A 26,300-nucleotide genomic window follows, 5' to 3' on the forward strand; every position below is an offset into this window, starting at 1 on the left:
CAGGCTGGCCTCCGCGCGGGGGCGCCCGAGCAGCCGCGCTGCCGGGCCTTCCGGCCGCCCCGCCGGAAGTGCTCTCCTGACCTGCTGCCGTGCAGCGCACCGCACCCCGGGAAGATGGCGTTGGAGGTCGGCGATATGGAAGACGGGCAGCTTTCCGACTCGGATTCCGACATGACGGTCGCACCCAGCGACAGGCCGCTGCAATTGACGGTGAGTGTGAAAGAAGGGTGGGTGATCGTGGCTGGGCCCTGGGGAGCGCGCAAGCAGCGGTGAGGGTGAGGGGTGGGAGCGAGGAGCCCGGGCTGTCGGGTCAGTGGCCGCAGAAGGGGCGAGCAAGCGTCCCCCGGGCGGGCTCACGGAGCCCGGGCTGCGGGTGCCGGGGGGCGAGGGGCGACGGCGGCAGCGGCAGCGGCTGGGCGTGCGAACCCCGACCCTGCGGCTCCCTGCGAGGCGGGGCGCGCGAGCCCTGGTGCCTCCTTGAGGCCGGCTTGCGGCGGCCTCTTGGCCGTCTCCCCTCCGCCTACCGCTCTTTTTTAAACTTAGGGCTTCCCCACTCCAGCGCCGCTAGGTGACCATAAAGGGGCAGATTTTGCCAACTATGTAGCATCTGGGGACATCGGCCTGAAACAGCCTGTGATGCTCATTTTCTCCCTGAGCCGAAGGGAGACTGAGGCCCAGGAATGAAGTTTATCGCTCACTCAAAGACCTGGTTTTCCGTCTTTCCACCGAACCTAGCTTTGTCATGCGGTACCATGGCACTAGGCTTTTGCTTTAGCTTCTCTGGTTTTGTTTGTTGTTTTGAGACAATCTCACGCTGTTTCCCAGGCTGGAGTGCAGTGGCGCGATCTCGGCTCACTGCAACCTCCGCCTCCCGGGTTCAAGCGATTCTCCTGCCTCAGCCTCCCGAGTAGCTGGGATTACATGCGCCCGCTGCCACGCCCGGCTAATTTTTGTATTTTTTGTATTTTTGGTGGGCACGGGGTTTCACCGTGTTGGCCAGGCTGGTCTCGAACTCCTGACCCTAAGTGATCCACCTGCCTCGGGCTCCCAAAGTGCTGGGATTACATGCGTGAGCCACCGCGCCCGGCCTAATTTTTGTATTTTTAGTAGAGACGGGGGTTCTCCATGTTGGCCAGGCTGGTCTTGAACTCCCGACCTCAAGTGATCCACTCGCCTCGGCTTCCCAAAGTGCTGGGATTACAGGCGCGAGCCACCGTGCCCGGCCCAGCTTCCCTGCTTTCTAAACGGGAATTTGTCTTGACTGCCTTGGTAGGTAGCAACCTCTTTGAGAGGGCGTTGGTGCCAGGCTGCCTGTGTTCAGATCCTGGGGCCACCGATGTGTGACCTACAGCAGGTTTATTTAGCCTCACTGCTTTTTGTCTCCATCTGTGGAATTGGCATGATGTACCACTGATAGGGTTATTGCAAGGATTCTATGGAGCATACAGTGCGCAGTAATGCCTGATAAGTGTTATCTCTGATTATTATTTGAAGATAGGAAGATCGTCCCAACTTCCATTTCTAGCGTAGTAGGAGTTTAACAAATACAAATACTAGCTTTTGCATATAAATGTTTAGGAAATTAGTACCAAGATATTTTGTTTTTCAATCTCTGGTTGTTTTTATATAAACTGACCCATGACTTGGTAAATAAACTTAATGCCGTGGACTCTGGGGTTTTAAAAATATCATGCCCAGGCTGGGCGCGGTGGCTCACGCCTGTAATCCCAGCAATTTGGGAGGCCGAGGCGGGTGGATCACGAGGTCAGGAGATCGAGACCATCCTGGCTAACACGGTGAAACCCCCTCTCTACTAAAAATACAAAAAAAATTAGCTGGGCGTGGTGGCGGGCGCCTGTAGTCCCAGCTACTCGGGAGGCTGAGGCAGGAGAATGGTGTGAACCCGGGAGGCGGAGCTTGCAGTGAGCCGAGATTGCGCCACTGCACTCCAGCCTGGGTGACAGAGCGAGACTCCCATCTCAAGAAAAAAAAATATATACATATATATATATATATATATATATATATATCTCATGCCCAGCCTGGGCAACTTGGCAAGACCCCGTCTCTACAAAAAAATGCAAAAAAAAAAAAAGTTAGCTGGGTATGGTGAAGATTACCTGTAGTACCAGTCCCTCAGGAGGCTGTGGTAGGAGGATCGCTTGAGCCTGGGGGGTGGTGAGCCATGATTACTCCACTGCACTCCAGCCCCGACCACAGAACAAAACTTTGTCTCAAAAAAAAAAAAAAAGGAACAATTATTATGTATGTCATTTTAAAACATTCTGATGGTAACTGAAAAGTTTGAAATCTTTTAAAGGTGACAAGAGCTTTGGTAATATAGTAGAAGGAGATCTTAGAACAAAGTGCTGCATTAGTTGTAAAGATGAGAATTTGTGACTTTTAAATTGGCAAATATCCATGTGGAACTTAGAAAAGTAGGAACTTGATTGGTCTCAGACTTGTCTTTGAAGATCAGTTCCATTTCGGAATGGCACAGTTGAATCTCTAAATTTTAGAAAATTAGGTAGGTGGAGTTTATGTATTTTGTGAAATTGATTGTGTTTCTTTTCACTTGCAGAAAGTGCAAGGTGGTGACAGTGCTATGAGGGCCTTCCAGAACACGGCAACTACATGTGCACCAGTATCACATTATCGAGCTGTTGAAAGTGTGGATTCAAGTGAAGAGAGTTTTTCTGATTCAGATGATGATAGCTGTCTTTGGAAACGCAAACGACAGAAATGTTTTAACCCTCCTCCCAAACCAGAGCCTTTTCAGTTTGGCCAGAGCAGTCAGAAACCACCTGTTGCTGGAGGAAAGAAGATTAACAACATATGGGGTGCTGTGCTGCAGGAACAGAATCAAGATGCAGTGGCCACTGAACTTGGTATCTTGGGAATGGAGGGCACTATTGACAGAAGCAGACAATCCGAGACCTACAATTATTTGCTTGCTAAAAAACTTAGGAGGGAATCTCAAGAGCATACAAAAGATCTAGACAAGGAACTAGATGAATATATGCACGGTGGCAAAAAAATGGGATCAAAGGAAGAGGAAAATGGGCAAGGTCATCTCAAAAGGAAACGACCTGTCAAAGACAGGCTAGGGAACAGACCAGAAATGAACTATAAAGGTCGATACGAGATCACAGCGGAAGATTCTCAAGAGAAAGTGGCTGATGAAATTTCATTCAGGTGAGCATTTGAATTACAAATAAGTACTTGACCAGATGGCTTCTATTTACAGGAAATAAAATAAATGCCAAATGATATGTTCCCCCTTTTTTTTTTTTTTTTTTTTGAGACAGGGTCTTGCTCTGTCACCCAAGCTGGAGTGCAGTTGCTCACTGCAACCTCCACCTCCTCGCTTAAGGGATTCTCCTACCTCAGCCTCTTGAGTAGCTGGGACCACAGGTACGCACCCCCACGCTCAGCTATTCTTTGTATTTTTAGTAGAGACAGGGTCTTGCCATGTTGTCCAAGCTACTCTCAAACTCCAGAGCTCAAGGGATCCGCCCGCCTTTGCCTCTCAAAGTGCTGAAATTACAGGCATGAGCCATGGGCTGACCTAATTTATTTATTTATTTTTTTGAGAAAGGATCTCACTCTGTTGCCCAGGCTGGAGTGCAGTGCTGCAATCACACCTCACTGGAACCTAGAACTCTTGGGCTGAAGGGATTCTTCCACCTCAGCTTCCTGAGTAACTGGGACCACAGGCTCAGGCCATCATGCCTGGCTAATTAAACAAACAAAAAAAAATTATGGCCACACACCGTGGCTCACGCTTGTAATCCCAGCACTTTGGGAGGCCGAGGTGAGTGGATCATGAGGTCAGGAGTTCAAGACCAGCCTGGCCAACACAGTGAAACCCCATCTCTACTAAAAATACAAAAATTAGCTGGGCGTGGTAGTGGGCACCTGTAATCCCAGCTACTCGGGAGGCTGAGGCAGGAGAATCGCTTGAACCCAGGAGGCGGAGGTTGCAGTGAGCCGAGATTGTGCCACTGCACTCCAGCCTGGGCGACAGAACTAGACTCTGTCTCAGAAAAAAAAAAAAATTAGGAGTTTCACTGTGTTGCCCAGGCTGGTGTCAAACTCCTGGGAGCAAGCAGTCCTCCCACATTGGCCTCCCAAAGTGCTGGGATTATATGCATCAACCACTGCACTGTGCGCAGATTTTTTTTTTTTTTTTAAGAGATGGTGTTGCTCTGGTCACTCAGCTGGAGTGCATTAGCACAATCAGAGCTCACTGAAGCTGAACTCCTAGGCTTAAGCAATCCTCCTGCCTCAACTTCCCAGATTGCTGAGATTATAGATGTGAACCACTGTGCCTGACTCTTTGAAAATTTTTCTTTAAGGAACTGGGGTAATTTGGTTATATGAATACAATCGTAATGTATTTTTCTGTTGGTTTTTTGTTTGTTTGTTTTTTGAGATAGTCTTGCTCTGTCACCCAGGCTGGAGTGCAGTGGTGTTATCCTGGCTCACTGCAACATCCCCTCATGAGAATTGCTTGAACATGAGAGAGCCACCTGAGTAGCTGGGACTATAGGCATTCGCCACCACACCCAACTAATTTTTTTTTTTTTTTTTTTTTGTATTTTTAGTAGAGATAGGGTTTCACTGTATTGGCCGGGCTGATCTCGAACTCCTGGCCTCAAGTGATTTGCCTGCCTTGGCCTCCCAAAGTGCTGGGATTATAGGCGTGGGCTGCGCACCCGCTGTGTTTTCTTAAATTTGGACAAGCCTGATAAGAATAATTTTGTAGACTTTTATGAACTGTTAAACAACTTGTTACATTTAGTGCCATAGAGCTTTTTAAATAAAGCATATATTTTTAAATCATGGGTTGTTTTTGTTTGTTTAGTGTTTTCAAGAATTTGTGACTTTTTTCTTAACTTTGAGGTATATTTTACAGATAATATTCACCCATTTCTAGTGTTAATTTTTTTAGGAAACATACCAAGTTGTATAACCATCACCTCTGAAACATTTCTGTCACCCAGTAAGATCTCTTATGTCCACATGCCAGTTTATAGTTAATCCCTGTTCTCATCCCAGATAACTGCTAATCTACTTTCTGTCTCTATAAATTTGCCTTTTCTGGATATTTCATATAAATGGTGTCATGTAGTATGTAATTTCGTGCCTTGCTTCTGTCAGCTAATGTTATGTTTTTGTTCTTGTTTTTTTGTGCGTGTGGTTTGTTTTTTTGATTGTTTGTTTTTTTGAGACAGAGTGTCACTCTTGCCCAGGCTGGAGTGCAGTGTCATGATCTCAGCTCACTGCAACCTCCGCCTCCCGGGTTCAAGCAATTCTCATGCCTCAGCCTCGTGAGTAGCTGGAATTATAGCCATGTGCTACAACGCCCAGCTAATTTTTATATTTTTTAGTAGAGACAGGGTTTCGCCATGTTGGCCAGGCTGGTCTCGAACTCCAGACCACCTCGGCCTCCCAAAGTGGTGGGATTAGAGGTGTGAGCCACTGCGCCCAGCCAATGTTGTGTTTTTGAGATTGATCCATGGTGTAGCAGGAATCAATACATTTTTATAGTGTGTGTATATATGCATATATTCGTATTGAATATTCTACTTTTTGGCTATTATGAATAATGCTATTATGAACCTTCACATCCAGATCTTTAAACATATATTTTCATATCTTTGTTTTCTTTTGTTTTGTTTTAGACGGAGTCTCACTGTCGCCCAGGCTGGAGTGCAGTGGCATGATCTCAGCTCACTGCAACCCCTGCCTCCTGGGTTCAACCAAATCTCCTGCCTCAGCCTCCCTAGTAGCTGGGATTAGAGGCGTGTGCCACCACACCCGGATAATTTTTTTTTGTATTTTTAGTAGAGACAGAGTCTCACCATGTTGACCAGGCTGGTCTCAAACTTCTAACCTCAGATGCTCCACTCCCTTCGGCCTCCCAAAGTGTTGGGATTACAGGCGTGAGCCACCTCACCTGGCCATATTTTCATTTCTTTTGGGTAAATACCCAGAAGTAGAATTGCTTGGTGTGTGGTAAATTTACAATTCATGTATTTTTACCAAGTTCAGATTTTGAATTAACATTTTCATTAGCTCTAAATTACTAATGAACTGTGTCACAAATTTGAAAACAGATATGGTTCAAGAGTAATGCAGCTGGTAGGAAAACAAGTATTTACTTTCCAGGCAAGCCTATCTGAACACCAGTACTTGATTTTTAAAATACTGGAGAAGTTTGGAATTTGAGTGCTGGAAAGAAACTTAGAGATGTTGTAAACCAGAAACTTCATTTCACAGATTAATATTAGACCTGGAGTTAAACCCTGATCCTTGTGTTCCTAGTCTATTTCTCTTTCCATAAAAATGCACTGCCTCCTGTTGAGAAGAAACAAAGGGTGCCAGGTCTGAATTTTTTTTTTTTTTTTTTTTCTGAGACAGAGTTTCACTCTTGTTGCCCAGGCTGGAGTGCAATGGTGCCATCTTGGCTCACTGCAACCTCTGCCTCAGCCTCAGGGTTCAAGCAATTCTCCTGCCTCAGCCTCCCAAGTAGCTGGGATTACAGGCATGTGCCACCACACCCAGCTAATTTTGTATTTTTTGTAGAGACAGGGTTTCTCCACGTTAGTCAGGCTGGTCTCGAACTCCCAACCTCTGGTGATCCACCCACCTCGGCCTCCCAAAATGCTGGGATTACAGGCGTGAGCCACTGCACCCAGCTGAATTCTTGATCTGTTGAGAGTGTGAGCTTTGACACTGGAAGAATTACTTAGGCTACCTACGTTTCTAACCTCTTAATGACAAAATGAAAATGATAGTACCTATCTTGTACATTCTTGAGAGAATCAGCTGGCATAGTGCATGTAAGGTTCTTAGGATTGTGCTTATTATAATCATAATAAGCCATCAGTAAATATTAGCTGTTTCTATTTTTTCTGAGGCAGGGAGTCTATGAGGGAAAGGTCCTATCCCATTTTAAAGCTCCAGACATCTCTGGAATTACGAGAGACTTAGCTTTTAGGCATAATAATTGAAAGTATATATGTCTGTTATTTATTTTGACAATAGTGGACTGCCTTTATCATCTTTTGCATTCAGACCTGCATTCATCATGCATGTGCATTTTGAAATCTGCTATAATCCAATAAGACAAATAAGCCAATTATGAGAGTTTAGATGGAAACTTGAGGTTACCATCTCCTTCTGTGATCCAAGATTAGGAATATTTATGTGTCAGTGATTCCAAGATTAAATATTGAAGATTTCGAAAACCAAGAGTTACTAGAATCAGATTTTTGTTCTAGCTGGAGACTAAGGTGGATTTCTTCAACTTTGTACAACAAACAAAGAGGTTAATTTTACTTGTTTCTCATCAGGTTACAGGAACCGAAGAAAGACCTGATAGCCCGAGTAGTGAGGATTATTGGTAACAAAAAGGCAATTGAACTTCTGATGGAAACCGCTGAAGTTGAACAAAATGGTGGTCTCTTTATAATGGTAAGACTGCTTAACTGTTTTTGTTTTTGTATTGTTTATCCTGTGTTTTTGTTTTTGTTTTTGATTACAAATTTAATTTGGCCTTTGTTGGATCTCTGATTTATCATGCATTCTTACAGTATGTTTGAGGTTTTTAAACTATTATCAACAATGAAGACTGGGTTAAAAAAAAAATTAGTTGCCAGGCGCGGTGGCTCACGCCTGTATTCCCAGCACTTTGGGAGGCTGAGGCGGGCCGATCACCTGAGATCGGGAGTTCGAGACCAGCCTGACCAACATGGAGAAACCGTGTCTCTACTAAAAATACAAAATTAGCCAAGTGTGGTGGCACATGCCTGTAATCCCAGCTACTCAGGAGGCTGAGGCAGGAGAATCACTTGAACCTGAGAGGCCAGAGGTTGCAGTGAGCTGAGATCGCACCCTTGCACTCCATCCTGGGCAACAGGAGCGAAACTCCGTGTCAAAAAAAAAAGAATAAAAAGAAAAAATTAGTACAGTTGTTTTTGCAGTTAGTACTTTCCTAACAACAAAAAAAAACAAACATAAATTGTAGCCTGTTGCCGTATAGTCACCAAAACATTTCTTACATGATTCGTTAAAGGTAGGGGGTGAATTTTTTTTTTTTTTTTTTTTTTTTTTTTGAGAAGGAGTCTCGCTCTGTCGCCCAGAATGGAGTGCAGTGGTGCAATCTTGGCTCACTGCAACCTCCGCCTCTCGAGTTCAAGCAATTCTCCTGCCTCAGCCCCCCAAGTAGTGAGATCACAGGCATGCACTACCACACCCAGCTAACGTTTGTATTTTTAGTAGAGATGGGGTTTCACCATGTTGGCCAGGCAGGTCTCAAACTTCTGACCTTAGGCAGTCTACCCAGCTTGGCCTCCCAAAGTGCTGGGATTACAGGCGTGAGCCACTGCACCCAGCCAAAGGGTTGAAGTTTTAAGACAACAAAGTCTAGGGGAGCCTAGGAGCTCAGATCTTGAGAATATGGGTTTTAGAGTTTGGGTACCCTTTTTTACTTCTAGATTTTCAACATACTAATTGAAATTCGGCTAAGTTGTTTGACTCCTTGGAGCCTCAGTCTCCTTAGCTGTAAAATGGAGATTAGTCCTACATTTTAAGGATTAGAGGAGATGATGCACATAAAATACTGACCACAGTGTCCAGCACTTTAGCAATGGTAAACAGAAGTGTTCATTTTGGTTCACTTAATTCATGCATTCTTGAAAAAGGGGGAAAAAAAAACCACACTTTTTTTTGTTTGTTTGTTTTTTGAGACAGATTCTCACTCTGTCTCCCAGGCTGGAGCGCAGTGGCACGATCTCAGCTCACTGAAACCTCCGTCTCCCGGGTTCAAGCAATTCCCCTGCCTCAGCCTCCCAAGTATACTGGGACCATAGCCTGCCACCACGCCCAGCTAATTTTTGTATTTTAGTAGAGGCAGGCTTTCACCATGTTGCCTAGGCTGGTTGAGAACTCCTGAGCTCAGGCAATCCGCCTGCCTCGGCCTCCCAAAGTGCTGGGATTACAGGCTTGAGCCACTGCGCCCAGTCAACACTTTTGTTATGTAAGCACAGATAGATACACAATAAAGTACAAGTAGGTATACAGTATTTTTGTGTGTATTAAAATTTCCTGGGTATAAGAATGAAAATTGGGGGAAGTCTAAAAAGAGCAATAATGGGAGAAAAGTTTGAGAAGCTCTTTACTGTTTCAGAATGACAGAAAGAGCTCTTCCGGCTAGGCCAGATCACGAGCACTGGCGGTTATAGAAGGGTTTGGCACATCTCATTTAATTCAGCTTTCACCACAGGGTGAGGATAAAGGTTTGAATGACTTCTTTGTTTTTTGTTACTGATAAGTCTGAATACTGTAATAACATCACACGGGAGTAGATCAATATTGTGCTTTGGACATGGGGAGAAAAAAAAACGAGTTAGGATTAATAGCATTGGCTAAGGAAACAGCCTGTGAACATAAATTACAGAAGTCAAAACAGGAGTTAGCAACAAAAGAAGTTATAATAATCTTGAATGCACTGCCATCCCTATTTGTGTCATTGTTAAAGTACTTTGATTTTCATTCAGTTGAACACAGAGTTACAGATTTCATCAATATTTTAGTACTGTAGTAATAAAACTATATTCCAGTGAGCTAATGCAGATTTACTGAATATTGGGAAGATGCAAGTTCAAATTTACTTTCTTATTTTATTTTATTTTTTGAGACATAGTCTGGCTCTGTTGCCTAGGCTGGAGTGCAGTGGCGCAATCTCAGCCGACTATATCCTCCACCTCCCAGGCTCAAGCCATCCCCAACCTCAGCCTTCTGAGTAGCTGGGATTGCAGGTGCGTGCCACCACGCTTGGCTAATTTTTTGTGTTTTTAGTAGAGATGGAGTTTTACCATGTTGCCCAGGCTGGTTTTGAACTTGTGAGCTCAAGGAATCTGCCCACCTCGGTCTCCCAAAGTGCTGGGATTACAGGTGTGAGCCACTATATCTGGCCCCCAAATTTACTTCCTTTTTTTTGTGTTTGTTTGTTTGTTTGTTTGTTTTGAGATGTAGTTTCGCTCTTGTTGCCCAGGCTGGAGTCCAATGGCGCAATCTCGGCTCACCGCAACCTCTGCCTCCCAGGTTCAAGCGATTCTCCTGCCTCAGCCTCCCAAGTAGCTGGGATTAACAGGCATGCGCCACCACCCCGGCTAATTTTGTATTTTTAATAGAGACGGGGTTTCCTCCATGTTGGTCAGGCTGGTCTTGAACTCCTGACCTCAGGTGATCTGCCTGCCTCGGCCTCCCAAAGTGCTGGGATTACAGGCGTGAGGCACCGCGCCCAGCCTGCAAATTTACTTTCTTTGGATACATTCTTTCCTTGAATTCAGTGCTTTCTATATGCCAGGCACTGTTCTAGAGGAGGGAGCTTATGTTGTGGTTGGGGGAAAGGAAGACAGTCAATAAACAATAAATATAACTTCAAGTATGTTAAAAAGTGATACATTGACCAGACGCACCTGTAATCCCAGCACTTTGGGAGGCCAAGGAGGGTAGATTGCTTGAGTACAGGAGTTTGAGACCAGCCTGGGCAACATGGTGAAATCCTGTTTCTACAAAAAATATGTATATATATATTAGCCAGGCTTGGTGGCACATGTGTTTAGTCCCAACTACCCAGGAGGCTGAGGTGGGAGGATCACTTGAACCTGGTAGGTCAAGGCTGCAGTGGACCGTAATCGTGCCACTGCACTCCAGCTTGGGTGACAGAGCGAGACCCTGTCTCAAAAAAAAAAAAAAAAAAAAAAGTGATACATCCTATGGGAAAAGAAAGAAAGCAGATGGAGCTATAGGGAATAGTAGCAGAGAGGAGGATGTTGCAGTTAAACTAGAGTGGTCTGGGTAGATGTTATTAAGAAGGTGCCATTTGAACAGAGACTTGAGGTGAAGCAATGAATACTGCAGGAAGAATAGACCAAGCAGAAGTAACAGCTATTGTAGAAGTGAAGGGTGCCCAGCAAGGCCAGAACTAGCGTGAAGTGAGCAGTTTACTTGCTTTAGGTTCAAAATTTGAGAGTGCCTTCAAAACTCAATAATCAAAATAAATAATATTTGAATGTACCAGTTTCAAACATCAAAATTAATGCAAAAAATCCATAATGGACAAAATTTTAAAGACAGGCTCTTACCCTGTACTTGGCAAGACTGCCCTCTCCACCCTAATCTCTACCTAGTTCCTGTCTCAACAAGGGGCCAATGTGGCAGGAGCAGAGTGCATGAGAGAGTGAGTAGGATATGAGGTCAGAGAGATAATTGGGCCAGGTCTAGTGGGAACTTGTTTGCCATCTTAAGGAATTTTCCTTTTACTTTAAATGAAATAGCCCATAGAGGGTTTTGAACAGATAAGAAATGCATTTCCTAGGCCGGGCGTGGTGGCTCACACCTGTAATCCCACCACTTTGGGAGGCCGAGGCGGGCGGATCACCTGAGGTCAGGAGTTCGAGACCAGCCTAACTAATGTGGAGAAACTCCATCTCTATTAAAAATACATAAAAATTAGCCAGGTATGGTGGTGTATGCCTGTAATCCCAGCTACTCAGGAGGCTGAGGCAGGACAATCACTTGAACCCGGGAGTTGGAGGTTGCCATGAGCCGAGATTGTGCCATTGGACTCCAGCCTGGGCAACAAGAGCGAAACTCAGTCTCAAAAAAGAAAAAAGAAAAAGAAATGCGTTTCCTTTCAGCTGCTGTTTTGAGAATAGACTGAATTGGGGAATAAGATTAGAAGCAGGAAAAGCCATTCCAATGGGTCTGACCAGCATGGTAGCAATGGGGTGAAGGAAAAGTGGTCAGATTCTGGGTATATGTGGAAGATACAGCCAACAGAATTTCCTAATGGATTAGATGGAGGATGTAAGAAAAGGAAGAGTCAAAGATGACTCCAAGGTTTTTAGCCAGTTTGAAGAGCAATATCCAAAAATTCACATTGGCTTCAAAGTCTCAAAAGTCTATTTAACATGAACATGGAAGGGTATATATAATGGATTGTTTAATGAAAAGACACAGATTACAAACCAGTTGGCCAGGCGCAGTGCCTCATGCCTGTAATCCCAGCACTTTGGGAGGCTGAGACGGGCATATCACCTGAGGTCAGACGTTCGAGACCAGCCTGTCCAACATGGTGAAACCCCGTCTCTACTAAAAATACAAAAATTAGCCGGGTGTGGTGGCACGTGCCTGTAATCACAGGTGCTCGGGAGGCTGAGGCAGGAGAATTGCTTGAACCAGGGAGGTGGAGGTTGCAGTGAGCAGAGATTGTGCCACTGCACTCCAGCCTGGGCAACAAGAACATGACTCTGTCTCAAAAATAAATAAACCAATTTATATGACAGAATCCCATTTGGGGTTGGAGTTACAAATATATATGGCATATAAAAAAGTAAAAAGATGTCCAGGTGTGGTGGCTCATACCTGTAATCCTGAGACCAGCCTGGGTGACATGGTGAAACCTAATCTCTACCAAAAAAATACAAAAATTAGCTGGATGTTGTGGCATGTGCTTGTAGTCCCAGCTACTTGGGAGGCTAAGGAGGTGGGAGGATCCCTTGAGCCCAGAAGGTCAAGCTGCAGTGAGGCATGATCATACCACCTCACTTCAGCCTGGGTGAAGAGCCAGACTGTGTCAAAAAAAAGTAAAAAGATTGTATGTGTCAAAATGTTACAATGATTACCTATGGTTAGTGGGATTATGGGTGGTTTTTTTTCTTTTCTTTTTCTTTCTTTTTTTTTTTTCCTTTTTGATACAGGGTCTCACTCCGTCATCCAGGCTGGAATACAGTGGCACAATCACAGGTCACTGGAGCCTCAACCTCCCTGGCTCAAGCAGTCCTTCCACTTCAGTTTCCCAAGTAGCTGGGACTATAGGCTTGAGCCACAATGCCCAGCTAATTTTTGTATTTTTTGTAGAGACAGGGTTTCACCATGTTGCCCAGGCTGGTCTCAAACTCCTGGGCGCTCAAGCAATCCATCTGCCTCTAGGATTACAGGTGTGAGCCATTGTACCCCGCCTATTTTTTCTTTTAACTGCATGTTTTTGCTACTTTTTCTGCAATTAACTTATATGTGAGACAGAGTCTTGCTCTGTCACCCAGGGTGGAGTGCAGTGTTGCCATCTCAGGTCACTGCAACCTCTGCCTCCCAGATTCAAACAATTCTCCTGCCCTCAGCCTTCTGAGTAACTGGGATTACAGGCACATCCCACCATGTCCAGCTAATTTTGTATTTTTAGTAGAAACAGGGTTTCACCCTGTTGGCCAGGCTGGTCTCAAACTCCTGACCTCAAGTGATCCACCCGTCTCGGCCTCCCAAAGTGCTGGGATTATACCCAACACCCAACCCTTGAGTCACCGCACCTGGCCACAAGTGTGTATATATACCTATTTCCTTATTTTTAAAAATTCAGTTATTTGAATAGGCAACCAGTTCACATGGTAAAACAAGAAAGAGTATCAAGGGCTAAAGGGAGGAGGCTAAGGGAAATTCATGTGTACAGAGTTTCAGATTTGCAAGATGAAACAGTTTTGGAGATCTGTTTTATAACAGTGTAAATATACTTTACTACTGAACTGTACACTTAAAAATTGTGAAGATGATAAATTTTTTTTTGTCATGTGTTTATTATCACAATAAAAAATCAGAGTAAAAGAGTGTGTAGTGAGAGGCTACCCGACCACACCTATCCTTGAGCCACCCAGACTCCTCTCCAACACCCATTATTATTATTTTTTTGAGATGGAGTCTTGCTCTGTCGCCCAGGCAGGAGTGCAGTGGTGCGATCTCGGCTTACTGCAACCTCTGCCTGCCGGGTTCAAGCGATTCTCCTGCCTCAGCCTCCAAAGTAGCTGGGATTACAGGCACACACCACCACGCCCAGCTAATTTTTATATTTTTAGTAGAGACGAGGTTTCACCATGTTAGGCTGGTCTCGAACTCCTGACCTCATGATCTGCCCACTTTGGCCTCCCAATGTGCTGGGATTACAGGCGTGAGCCACCGTGCCCAGCCCTAACACACTTGTTTTTACACAAATGGTCATATACTATACACGCTATTTTATACCTTGCTTTTTTTTTTTTTAACTTAATTTATCTTAGAAATCTTATCAAGTATATAAAGAGAGCCCCCTCATTCTTTTTTGCAGTTGCTAGCATTCCAGTGAATGGTTATATCATAATTTATATGACTATGTGTATATACACATACATGCTCAGTTGATCCTCATTATTTGTAGATTTTATATTTTCAAATTTGCCTACTTGGTAAAAGTTATTCATAACCTCAAAATCAATACCAGTGGTGGTTTCACAGTCATTCACAGATGTGCAGTGTCTAGAAAGATTTGAGTTGTCCGACATGCATATGCTTAGCTGAGGTCAAACAAGGCAACATTGCTTTGTTTCAGCTTCCATACTATAAACAGGTGTTCTTTTCAAGGTCTATTTTAGTGCCATCTTTTTCACATTCTGTGCTTTTTTTTTTTTTTTTTGCCCCTCTGGGGATTTTACTGTATAAAATGGCCCCTCCAAGGGTAGTGCTGTAGTGCCAACTAGTGTTTCTAAGTGCAAGAAGACTGTGACATGCGTTAGAGAGAAAATATGGTTAGATAAGCATCGTTTAGGCATGAGTTATAGGCTGTTGGCCACTAATTCAATGTTAATAAATCAACAATATGTTTTCAATAAGGTGTCTTGAAACCAAGATACATACAAGGTTATATACTGATCTGTTGACAAAAGTGTTGTCTATCAGAGGCTTTCAGGAACCTAACCCTGTATTTTTCAGAAGGAATGTTTCAATATTTGCTTATTCAATGTTTGCAGCAACTTTATAAAACATGACTACCGTGACTGTTGAGAAGCCACTGTATGTGTGTATGTATATCTGATTTATTATATATATTTAAATCTTTGATCCCTTGGTACAAGACATGAGGTGTGAATCCAAAGTAATATTTTCCATGGTGGCTACCCAGTAGGTCAACCACCAGCTTTTTTTTTTTGCAATAGAGGTTTGCATGAGACTTCGTCTCAAAAAAAAAAAAAAAAAAAAAAAAATGAAATGGAGGTTTGCTCTTGTCGTCCAGGCTAGAGTACAATGTCACAGTCTCGGTTCACTGCAACCTCCACCTCCCGGGTTCAAGTGATTCTCCTGCCTTAGCCTCCCAAGTAGCTGGGATTACAGATATGTGCTACCATGCCCAGCTAATTTTTGATAGAGAGAGAGTTTCACCATGTTGTTGACCAGGCTGGTCTCGAATTCCTGACCTTAGGTGATCCACCCGCCTCGGCCTCCAAAGTGCTGGGATTACAGGCGTGAGCCACTGCGCCCAGCCTCAAATGCCAATTCTTGAATAATACATTTATCTTCTCCAATTTAAGATAGTATCTATATCATAGACTAAATACCTATATATATTTGGCTTTTTTTTCTGGGTTTTCTATTTTGCTTCACTGATCGTTCTAGTTTTATTTTGGAACCATACTGTTTTAATTATTTAGAGTTTATGATGTGTTTTAACATCTAATAGAATATTCATGGTGGGCGCGGTGGCTCACACCTGTAATCCTAGCACTTTGTGAGGCCGAGGCGGGCAGATCACCTAAGGTCAGGAGTTTGAGACCAGGCTGGCCAACATGGTGAAACCCCGTTTCTACTAAAAATACAAAAATTCGCCGGGCGTGGTGGGGAGTGCCTATAATCCCAGCTACTCAGGAGGCTGAGGCAGGAGAAACGCTTGAACCCTGGGGGGCAGAGGCTACAGTGAGCCGAGATCGCGCCACTTCACTCCAGCCTGAGCGAAAGAGTGAAACTCCGTCTCAAAAAAAAAAAAGAAAGAATATTCACTGACTTAGCCAGGTGGCAGATTAAAACAGAAAATCCAGTCATTTGTTAGGTCATTTGAGCTGAGTGGCCTATTTCTCTTTGTTACCATATAGATTTTTTAAATCATGGAATTTCAGAATTAAAAAAGACCAAATATCTTTGGCCTTCATTTTATAGATGAAGAAACTGAAACTCATATTTCAGTAATTTACTCATGTTACCTATTTTGTAAGAGTCAGAATCAGGACTGAACTTCAGATCTGGTATTTCTTCTATCCCCTTAATTGTGTCTCTGTTAAAAGATGCCTTGACCATTTATGGGAATAGTATATGCAGTTTAACTTTTCTGTTCCTTTTTGTAGAATGGTAGTCGAAGAAGAACACCAGGTGGAGTTTTTCTGAATCTCTTGAAAAACACTCCTAGTATCAGCGAGGAACAAATTAAGGTAATGATAATGTCCTCACCTCTTAAGCGCCATCATAATTTGACTTCTACTCACCCTCTAGCTTCATTTTCTATGGATATGCATTACCTGCTCTGCCTTCAGTGGACTGATTTTGTTATTGTCTTATTCTAAGTAACATTTATGCCTTTTATTTTATTTATTTTTTTTGAGGCGGAGTCTCACTCTGTCATCCAGGCTGGAGTGTAGTGGCATGATCTCAGCTCACTGCAACCTCCGCCTCCCGGGTTCAAGTGATTCTGGTGCTTCAGCCTCCCAAGTAGCTGGGATTACAGGCACATGCCACCATGCCTGGCTGATTTTTGTACTTTTAGTAGAGACAGGGTTTCACCGTATTGGCCAGGCTGGTCTCAAACTCCTGACCTCAAGCAATCTGCCCATCTCAGGCCCCCCAAAGTGCTGGGATTACAGGCGTGAGCCAGTGCTCCCAGCCAGCCTTTTATTTTTTGTAGAGATGGCGTCTCGCTGTGTTTCCCAGGCTGGTCTTGTACGTCTCGGCTCAAGCAATCCTCCTGCCCCAATCTCCCAAAGTGCTGCAATTACAGGCATGAACCATTCTTTCTTTACCTATACACTTTTTATTTGTTTCTCTATTTCTTTCTTTCTTTCTTTTTTCCCCTTGAGACAGGGTCTAAGGATCTGGCTCTGTTGCCCAGGCTGGAGTGCAGTGGCGCAATTTCTGTTCACTACAGCCTCTGCCTCCTGGGCTCAAGTGGTCCTCCCACCTCTGCCTCCTGGGCTCAAGTGGTCCTCCCACCTCAGCCTCCAGAGTAACTGGGAGTACAGGCATGTGCCATTACACCCAGCTAATTTTTGTATTTTTTGTAGAGATGTTGCCCAGGCTGGTCTGGAACTCTGGGCTGTAGTGATCCACCCACCCCAGCCTCCCAGAATGTTGGGATTATAGGCATGAGCCACCACGCCTGGCCTATACAGTCTTTTCCTGTTCCATGTGGAAATAAATAACAAGCATCAGATGCTTAGTTCCAATTATTTGAACAAGCATAAGGGCAGGCAGTGAGTCCGGAGTGAGTGTACAGTTAACACTTCAGCTTGGTGCCATCCCCCACCAAAAAAAAATACCAAAAAAGTATCTCCCAGTAATGACAATACCCTACATAACCACAAGACCCATTATCACTCCTAAGAGAAATAAAAACAATTTCATAGTATTCAATATCTAGACCTTATTCCGGTTTCCTAATTTGTCCCAAGAATATATTTTATATACTTTCCCCCTAAGCAGGATACAGTCTAGGTTTCCATATTCCATTTGTTATATCTCCTCCTGTATTATATATTTTTAATTATTTAATTTTTTTTTTTTAATTTTTGGAAACAAAGTCTTTTTTTAAAAACTGCTTTTTTTTTTTTTTTGAGATGGAGTCTTGCTCTGTCGCCAGGCTGGAGTGCAGTGGCGTGATCTCGGCAACCTCTGCCTCCCGGGTTCAAGCAATTCCCCTGCCTCAGCGTCCCGAGTAGCTGGGATTACAGGCTTGCGCCACCACGCCCAGCTAATTTTTTGTATTTTAGTAGAGACGGGGTTTCACCATGTTAACCAGGATGGTCTCGATCTCCTGACCTCGTGATCCACCTGCCTTGGCCTCCCAGAGTGCTGGGATTACAGGCATGAGCCACCACGCCCAGCCGGAGACAAAAGTGTTACTCTGTTGCCCCAGCTGGAGTGCATCATCACGGCTCACTGCAGTCTTGATCTCCCTGGTCTTAGATGACCCTCAGCCTCCCAAGTAGCTGGGACAACAGACATGCACCACTATGGCCAGCTAATTTTTGTGTTTTTTGTAGAGATGGAGTTTCTCCATGTTGGCCAGGCTGGTCTCCAACTCCTGGGCTCAAGCAGTCCTCCCACCTTGGCCTCCAAAAGTGCTGGAATTACAGGTGTTAGCCACCTCGCCTGGCCCTCCTTTATTCTTTTTAACCCCACATTTTCCTTCATGATTTAGACCTCTTGAAGAGTTAAAGATGGTTAGGTCAGGCGTGGTGGCTCATGTCTGTAATTCCAGCATTTTGGGAGGCCGAGGTGGGCAGATCAGTTGAGTTCAGGAGTTCAAGACCAGCCTGGCCAGCATGGTGAAACCCTGACCCTACTCAAAATACAAAAATTAACCAGGCATGGTGGCGGGCGCCTGTAATCCCTGCTACTCGGGAGGCTGACGCAGGAGAATTGCTTGAACCTGGGAGGTGGACGTCGCAGTGAGCCGAGATCACACCACTGTACTCCAGCCTGGGTGACAGAGCGAGACTCTGTCTTTAAAAAAAAAAAAAAAAGTTACACGTGGTTATCTTACAGAATATTAGGTTACCTTATTACATTTTGGTGATTGTCTCCTTGTGGCTTTCATTCATTCTTCTGTCTCCAGTATTATAAACTAGAAGGTGTAGACTCTTTAGTATTTTAAATCATGTTTGTGTTACTGGGAATATCTTTTACGGACATTCTTCTACAGTATGGGTTTTTCAAAACTTAAAATATGTTATCTTTTTATTTGTTAATCCGAGAACGTGATTTGCACTTAGCATTTATTCAAATACTAAAGATTGAGAACTAAACTCTTGCATAGGAAAGAGGTGGTGCACATCTAACACAGCTGTTATATTTGAGTAGCCGCGCATTTTCCTTATGATAACAATGGTGATAAAGGTAATAGGAATGTGTCTTTTAGCCATACTGACTGTAATGCTAATGATGACAGATAAAGCAACTTACCTTGAGCTGGTCCAGGTAATTGCATTTTGCATCTGCTCAGTGTTCTTTTTCCTTAAGTTTTCTGGCTGTTCACTTAACAGTCATTTTAATAGAGTCTGCTATATTGACATTCCTATAGGAAATGTTACTGTTACTGTAAATCTAAGATATCTAGTAACTTTTTTCATTTCATTGTAACAACTGTTTCAGTAACAAGATTTGTAACAATGTAAGTTTCCTTAGGAACACAACTGTTGAGTGGTAGCAAAGATTATACTCTCATATTCTCTCCCCTCACCCAAAATAATTATTGACAAAAAGTATGTACTTAAAAGATACCTTCTAAGTAACTAAACCTTGGACAAATAATATTCTCAGGCAGGAGAGAAGAAATACTGTAACATTTATTGATTTCCTCCCACTGGACCAAAGATTAATATTATGTAACTTAATCTTCACCACATTGTATCACCATGGATGTTACTTTGTTATGCAAATGAAGAATAATTTGTTATGCAAATGAAGAAAATCATATGCCTGAGATCACACAGACCACTCTGACTCCAAACCCATGTTGGAGTTAACTTTCACTGTATTATGTCTTTGTAATTCAGTTATTCCAGCTCATTTAGGGAAAGGATTTTAATACTAGAAAGTTTTTATGTTAAACTACCAGAAACTTTGCATTATAATAACAAAAAATAGAAACATTTGGAATATCTAATAATAGGGACATGTTGACTTACAAGGACATTCTTTTGTTTGTTTTTTTGAGACGGAGTCTCGCTCTGTCCCCTAGGCTGAAGTGCAGTGGCACGATCTTGGCTCACTGCATCCTCCGCCTCCCAAGTTCAAGCAGTTCTCTCACCTCAGCCTCTCGAGTAGCTGGGATTACAGGCATACCACCACACCCGGCTAATTTTTGTGTTTTTAGTAGAGACGTTTTCACCATGTTGTCTGGGCTTGTCCCAAACTACTGACTTCAGGTGATCCACCCTCCTCCGCCTCCCAAAGTGCTGGAATTACAGGAGTGAGCCACCGCACCTGGCCAAAAAATTCTTTTTAAAAAGAGACGGTTTCACTCTGTCACCCAGGTCTCACAGTATGTTGCTTAGGCTGGTCTTGAACTCTGGGGCTCAAATGATGTTCATGCCTTGGCCTCTCAAAGTGCTGGGATTACAGGTGTGAGCCACTGTACCTGGCAGTTTTGTTTTGTTTTGAAGAGGTAGGTCTCCTGCTATCACTCAGGCAGGAGTCCAATGGCACTATCACAGCTCACTGTAGCCTCAAACTCCAGGGCTCAAGTGACCCTCTTGCCTCAGCCTCCTGAGTAGCTGGGACTATAGGCACATGCCATCACTCTCAGCTTATTTTTTAAATATTTTGTAGAGACAGGGTCTTCCTATATTGCCCAGTCTAGTCTCAAACTCCTGGCCTTAAGCAATCCTCCTGCCTGGGCCTCCCAAAGTCCTGGGATTACAGGTGTGAGCCCCCATGCCTGACCAATAAAATTTTATTGTAGATCATTTATTTCAGATGCCACCCAAATGATGATGTTATAATTATTCTTTTAATTGCTATATTGCTAACAGTCACCATATGTAGAACTTAGAAGCCAGAACTTGACTGAGTGAGTTTGTTTTCCTGTTTTAAAATTCCATTTGGGTACATGACCTCACAATTAAGTTTTTAAAAAAAAAAAAATACAAAGTTTTCTGAAGGAAAAAAGCAATATTTAAAATTTTATTTGCTTTGTTCAAAGAAAAAAAAAGCTCAGCTAAAACACTGGAGTTAGATCCTTAACTTGGAGAGTTAAGTATATGTAGATATGGATGTGAGGGGGGATATTTTCCCTCAAATTACCTGCCTGTATTTGTGATAAAGATATTCACAACATGTTGCAACAACATTTTGGGGACCATTTCCCACTTTGTTCTATTAAATTCATAACGCATGGGAATGAAATTGGTTTTTATTTTGTTTATTGTTTATTTTTTAAATTTTTGAGATGGAGTCTCCTAGCTCTGTTGCCCAGACTGGAGTGCAGTGGCGAGATCTCGGCTCATCCCGGGTTCAAGCGATTCTCCTGCCTCACTCTCCCAAGTAGCTGGGATTACAGGTGCCCGCCATCATGCCTGGCTGATTTTTGTGTTTTGTTTGTTTGTTTTTTGAGATGGAGTCTTGCTCTATCGCCAGGCTGGAGTGCAGTGGCGCACTCTCAGCTCAGTGCAACCTCTGCCTCCCGGGTTCAGGCGATTCCCCTGCCTCAGCCTCCCAAGTAGCTGCGATTATAGGCTCGCACCACCATGCCCAGCTAATTTTTTGTATTTTACTAGAGATGGGGTTTCACCATGTTGGCCAGGATGGTCTCGATCTCCTGACCTCGTGATCCGCCAGCCTTGGCCTCCCAAAGTGCTGGGATTACAGGCGAGAGCCAGCACACCCAACCTAATTTTTGTTTTTTTTGTTTTTTTTTTTTTTTTAGTAGAGATGGAGTTTTACCATATTGGCCAGGCTGGTCTCGAACTCGTGACCTCAAGTGATCTGACCACCTCGGCCTCCTGAAATGCTAGGATTACAAGCATGCGCTACCGCGCCTGGCCAAAGTTTCTTTTTATATTTTATTTATTTTTATTTTTTTTTTGAGACGGAGTCTTGCTCTGTCACCCAGGCTGGAGTGCAGTGGCACAATCTCAGCTCACTGCAAGCTCTGCCTCCCGGGTTCACGCCATTCTCCTGCCTCAGCCTCCCAAGTTGCTGGGACTACAGGCGCCCGCCACCATGCCTGGCTAATTTTTTGTATTTTTAGTAGAGGCGGGGTTTCACCATGTTAGCCAGCATGGTCTCGATCTCCTGACCTCGTGATCCGCCGGCCTCGGCCTCCCAAAGTGCTGGGATTACAGGCGTGAGCCACCGCGACCGGCCCAAAGTTTCTTTTTAATAAGGCTTGCCATATTTGGAGAGAAAAGGGCAGTTGTGTAAAATTTACTCAGTGTTACCAAGCATTATACTACTTAGAATTCTTAGCAAGATGCTTGGATATGCTTCCATATAAAATGAAAATGCTTCTACTGTGGCTTCTTCATATTCTTTGAATTAAAGGTAAGTGAACTCTTGGGAAAAATTGCAAATCATCACACTTTTGTGAAGGCAGTATAATAGATTTTAAGAACATTGGGCCGGGCACGGTGGCTTACCCCTGCAATCCCAGCACTTTGGGAGGCCGAGGCAGGTGGATCACTTGAGGCCAGGAGTTGGAGACCAGCCTGGGCAGCATGGAGAAACCCCATCTCTACTAAAAATACAAAATATAGTTGGGTGTGGTAGCTCACGCCTGTAGTTCCAGCTACTCAGGAGGCCAAGGCATGAGAATTGCTTGAACCCTGGAAGCGGAGATTGCAGTGAGCCGAGATCAGACCACTACCCTCCAGCCTGGGTGACAGAGCCAGACTCTGTCTCAAAAAAAAAGAAGAAAAACAATAAGAATGTAGGAGAAATCAGCAGCTACTTGGGATGCTGAGGCAAGAGGATTGCTTTAGTCCAGGAATTCGAGGCTGCGGTGAGGCATAATTATACCACTGCACTCCAGCTTGGGTGACAGCGAGGCCCCATCTCTATCAAAGACTTTTAAAAAGGAGAATATTAGAGAAATCATATGTGAGTTCAGACTTCATACCTTCACATGTTAGCCCTGTAATCTTGTGCCTCATTTTCCACATCTGAAAACAAGGATAGTATAACTACCTCATAAGGCTTTTGTGAGGATGAAATGAGTTAATGTGTGTGTAAAGTCCTTAGCAAAATGCCTGGTACGTAAAAGTACTCACTTGATAACTGGTAGCAAGCCTCATTATCTTCTGAATTTACCTTTGTCTTTTCTCACATATGTACCCTCCTTCTCCCTCCTCAGTTCCTCCTCTTTAGCAAATACTTTTCTTATTTATCTTCATCAAAACACTCATTCTGAAGTTTTCCTTTACCTCTTCATTTCAAAGATTTTTACACCTTCCTCTTAATTCTGTGTGCTGCTTGTAACTATTTAGCATAAATTTTAGGAGAGAGTCTCCTTCATCCCACCATCTTCCATAGTGCTTTTTATAAACAAGAAGGGATTGGGATTTGTATTCTTTAAGAATATAATAGGGACTGGCTTGGCTTGAGCTTTTTGGAATCCCTGCCCAGGAGATAATAGGATCCCAGAAGTGTGTCCTACCTACACTAGCTTCTTTTTTAAACCTTTGAACCGTCTCTGTTTTAGTACAGGTTGACAATCCCTAATCTGAAAATCCAAAATGCTCCAAAACTTTTTGTTTTGGTTTGGTGGTTTGTTTTGTTTTGTTTTGTTTTTGAGACACAGTTTCACTCTGCTGCCCATGCTGGAGTGCAGTGGCGCAATCTCAGCTCACTGCAACCTCTGTCTCCTGGGTTCAAATGATCCTCCTGCCTCAGCCTCCCTAGTAGCTGAGACTACAGGTGTGTGCCACCACGGCCGGCTACTTTTTGTATTTTTAGTAGAGACCGGGTTTCACCATGTTGGCCAGGCTGGTCTGCAACTCCTGACCTCAAGTGAACCACCCACCTCTGCCTCCCAAAGTGCTGGGATTATAGGCGTGAGTCACCATGCCCAGCCTTCATTTAGGAAATTTTTAACTGTAGAGATGATACGTTATGGTAGAATAAGCATGGGCCCTAAACCTAACACTAGGCTGGGTTTAAATCAGTTTCAATCTTGCAGTGAGTACTTACTTAATATCTTGAACTCCATCTTAATAATGAGCCTAATAATATTTGTTTATTTTTTGTAAGAAATGGAGATAATGATTTTAAAGGGACAGTCACGGAATAAACCTTTAATAACGTGGTAGTTCTTGTTTACTAACATTGTTCCTTTATTACAGGACATTTTCTACATTGAAAACCAAAAGGAGTATGAAAATAAAAAAGCTGCTAGGAAGAGGAGAACACAAGTGTTGGGAAAAAAGATGAAACAAGCAATTAAAAGTCTAAATTTTCAAGAAGATGATGATACATCACGAGAAACTTTTGCAAGTGACACAAATGAGGCCTTGGCCTCTCTTGATGAGTCACAGGAAGGACATGCAGAGGCCAAGTTGGATGCAGAGGAAGCCATTGAAGTTGATCATTCTCATGATTTGGACATCTTTTAAGTACATTTTCAACAGTTTGAGGACTAAGCCTTTCTAAAATAACATTGTAATAAACCATTTTTACTGAGATTGCAGCATTTTGCACTGATAAACATGAGAATCTGGAGGAAAGACAATTGTTTTCTTATTTAAAATATGTGCGGAAAGGAATGCAGTTGATAGAACATTTAAAGATATCTCATATCTGACAAAATACTTAGAGTATATAACACAGGATTTAATTTCTCAATCTGTTGCATGTGCTAATTATGAGTATTACTAGTTGATAATCAGTTTTGTCTATGTCATAACATACTATTTGAAAGTTTGTTTGCTTTTTCAAGTTTATCTTTGCAGTGAATTATGCTTTGGCTTTAAAACATTCCACTAAAATCATAATGGGACATATAAATTATTAAGCTGTTAGAAATGCATTCAAATTTGTTTTTTCTGTGTTCTAAGAACTCAGGCAATCTTAAGGATAAAAACTAACATTGGCCAGGCACGGTGGCTCACGCCTGTAATCCCAACACTTTGGGAGACTGAGGCGGGCGGATCACTTGAGGTCAGAGGTTTGAGACCAGCCAGGCCAACATGGTGAAACTTCGTCTCTACTAAAAATACAAAAACTAGCCAGGTGTGGTTCTCCATGCCTGTAATCGCAGCTACTCGGGAGGCTGAGGCAGGAGAATCACCTGAACCCGGGAGGCAAAGTTTGCAGTGAGCTGAGATCGTACCACTGTACTCCAGCCTGGGCGACAGAGCAAGACTCCGTCTCAAAAAAAAAAAAAAAAAAAAAAATACAGTTAAGAGGTGTATACTGATGATTCTTCCCACTCATTTGTTTGTCCAGAAGTAAATAAATGTCAGAAGTTTTCCAAGTAACTATTTGTTCTTTTTGGGGTTTTTTTAGTTAGAGTCTTGATCTGTCACCCAGGCTGGAGTACAGTGGCAGGATCTCAGCTTATTGCAGCTTCCATCTCCCAGGTTCAAGCGATCATGTGCCTAAGCCTCCTGGGTAGCTGGGATCACAGGTGTGTACCACCACGCCCAGCTGATTTTTGTATTTTTAGTAAAGACTTTTGCCATGTTGTCCAGGCTGGTCTCGAACTCCTGGCCTCAAATGATCTGCCCACCTCTGCCTCCCAAAGTGCTGGGATCACAGGCATGAGCCACCGCACCCAGCCTTATTCTGCTTAAATTTAACGTGTTTTTTGACTTCTTAATTAACTTGGTCATATATTAAATGTGATCTACTCCTGTGGATTACCACATGCATTAAAAAAATTTTCAAGCTGGGCATAGTGGTGCACACCTGCAATCCCAACACTTTGGGAGGCCAAGAGAGGAAGATTGCTTGAGCCCAGGAGTTCGAGACCAATCGATGCAACGTAGTGAGACCCTGTCTCTAATTTAAAAAAGAAAAAGAAAAAAACATTCCCAGTGGCAGCCCGCCTAAGACTGTCTTACCTTATGTTAAGGAAGTCAGGTATTTAAAATGTTACATATGCCAGCGCAGTGGCTCATGTGTGTAATCCCAGCAATTTGGGAGGCTGAGACAGGTAGATCATTTGAGGTCAGGAGTTCAGAACCAACCTGGCCTACATGGTGAAACCCCGTCTCAACTAAAAATACAAGAAATTAGCCGGGCATGATGGTGCATGCCTGTAATCCCAGCTATTTGGGAGGCCGAGGCAGGAGAATCACTTGAACCCAGGAGGCAGAGGTTGCAGTGAATCGAGATTGTGCCACTGCACTCCAGCCTGGGCAACAGAGCAAGACTTTGTCTCAAAAATAATAATAAAATGTTACATGTGCATGAAGTTTTAAATTACTCATTTTTATTAATGAAGAAAATAAAGGTAGTTTAGACATTCCAAGAGTTAACTATAGTTTACAAAAATATATTAAGCAAAAATATGCTTGATATATTAAGCAGAAATTTTGTATATTAAGCAAAAATGTAAAATTCAGCAATTATAAACTGTTCCTTACAGACAATGTACTTGAAGTCTTTTGGTAGTTCTGAGAATGTGGTCATTGAAGTTGGATCTAAGAGGAAAGTGGTTATTGGTTCCTTTTTATTTATAAAGGATGCAAAAATAAAATTAGATTTTTGGCAGTCCTTAA

The 26,300-nt window shown here is 43.3% G+C and overlaps 1 protein-coding gene across 1 annotated transcript; it reads left to right on the plus strand.

Moving 5' to 3' along the window:
- The first annotated feature begins 42 nt into the window (after positions 1 to 42).
- Positions 43 to 26,300, plus strand: PHAX (phosphorylated adaptor for RNA export). The gene is made up of 5 exons (XM_002815830.6): positions 43 to 210; positions 2,582 to 3,195; positions 7,362 to 7,482; positions 16,215 to 16,298; positions 23,922 to 26,300. The coding sequence occupies exons 1-5, from the start codon at positions 115 to 117 to the stop codon at positions 24,189 to 24,191; spliced, it is 1,185 nt and encodes a 394-aa protein (XP_002815876.1). The 5' UTR covers positions 43 to 114; the 3' UTR covers positions 24,192 to 26,300.

This window comes from Pongo abelii, chromosome 4 (assembly GCF_028885655.2).
Source record: "Pongo abelii isolate AG06213 chromosome 4, NHGRI_mPonAbe1-v2.0_pri, whole genome shotgun sequence".
NCBI classification, from domain to species: Eukaryota; Metazoa; Chordata; class Mammalia; order Primates; family Hominidae; genus Pongo; species Pongo abelii.

What these genes read in the sequence shown, in the direction of transcription:
- PHAX (XM_002815830.6), top strand. Translation starts at nt 115, where the DNA reads ATGGCGTTGGAGGTCGGCGATATGGAAGACGGGCAGCTTTCCGACTCG. An exon ending in ACAGGCCGCTGCAATTGACG is followed by an intron (nt 211 to 2,581) that starts GTGAGTGTGAAA and finishes TTTCACTTGCAG; the next exon opens with AAAGTGCAAGGTGGTGACAG. An exon ending in TCAGCGAGGAACAAATTAAG is followed by an intron (nt 16,299 to 23,921) that starts GTAATGATAATG and finishes CCTTTATTACAG; the next exon opens with GACATTTTCTACATTGAAAA.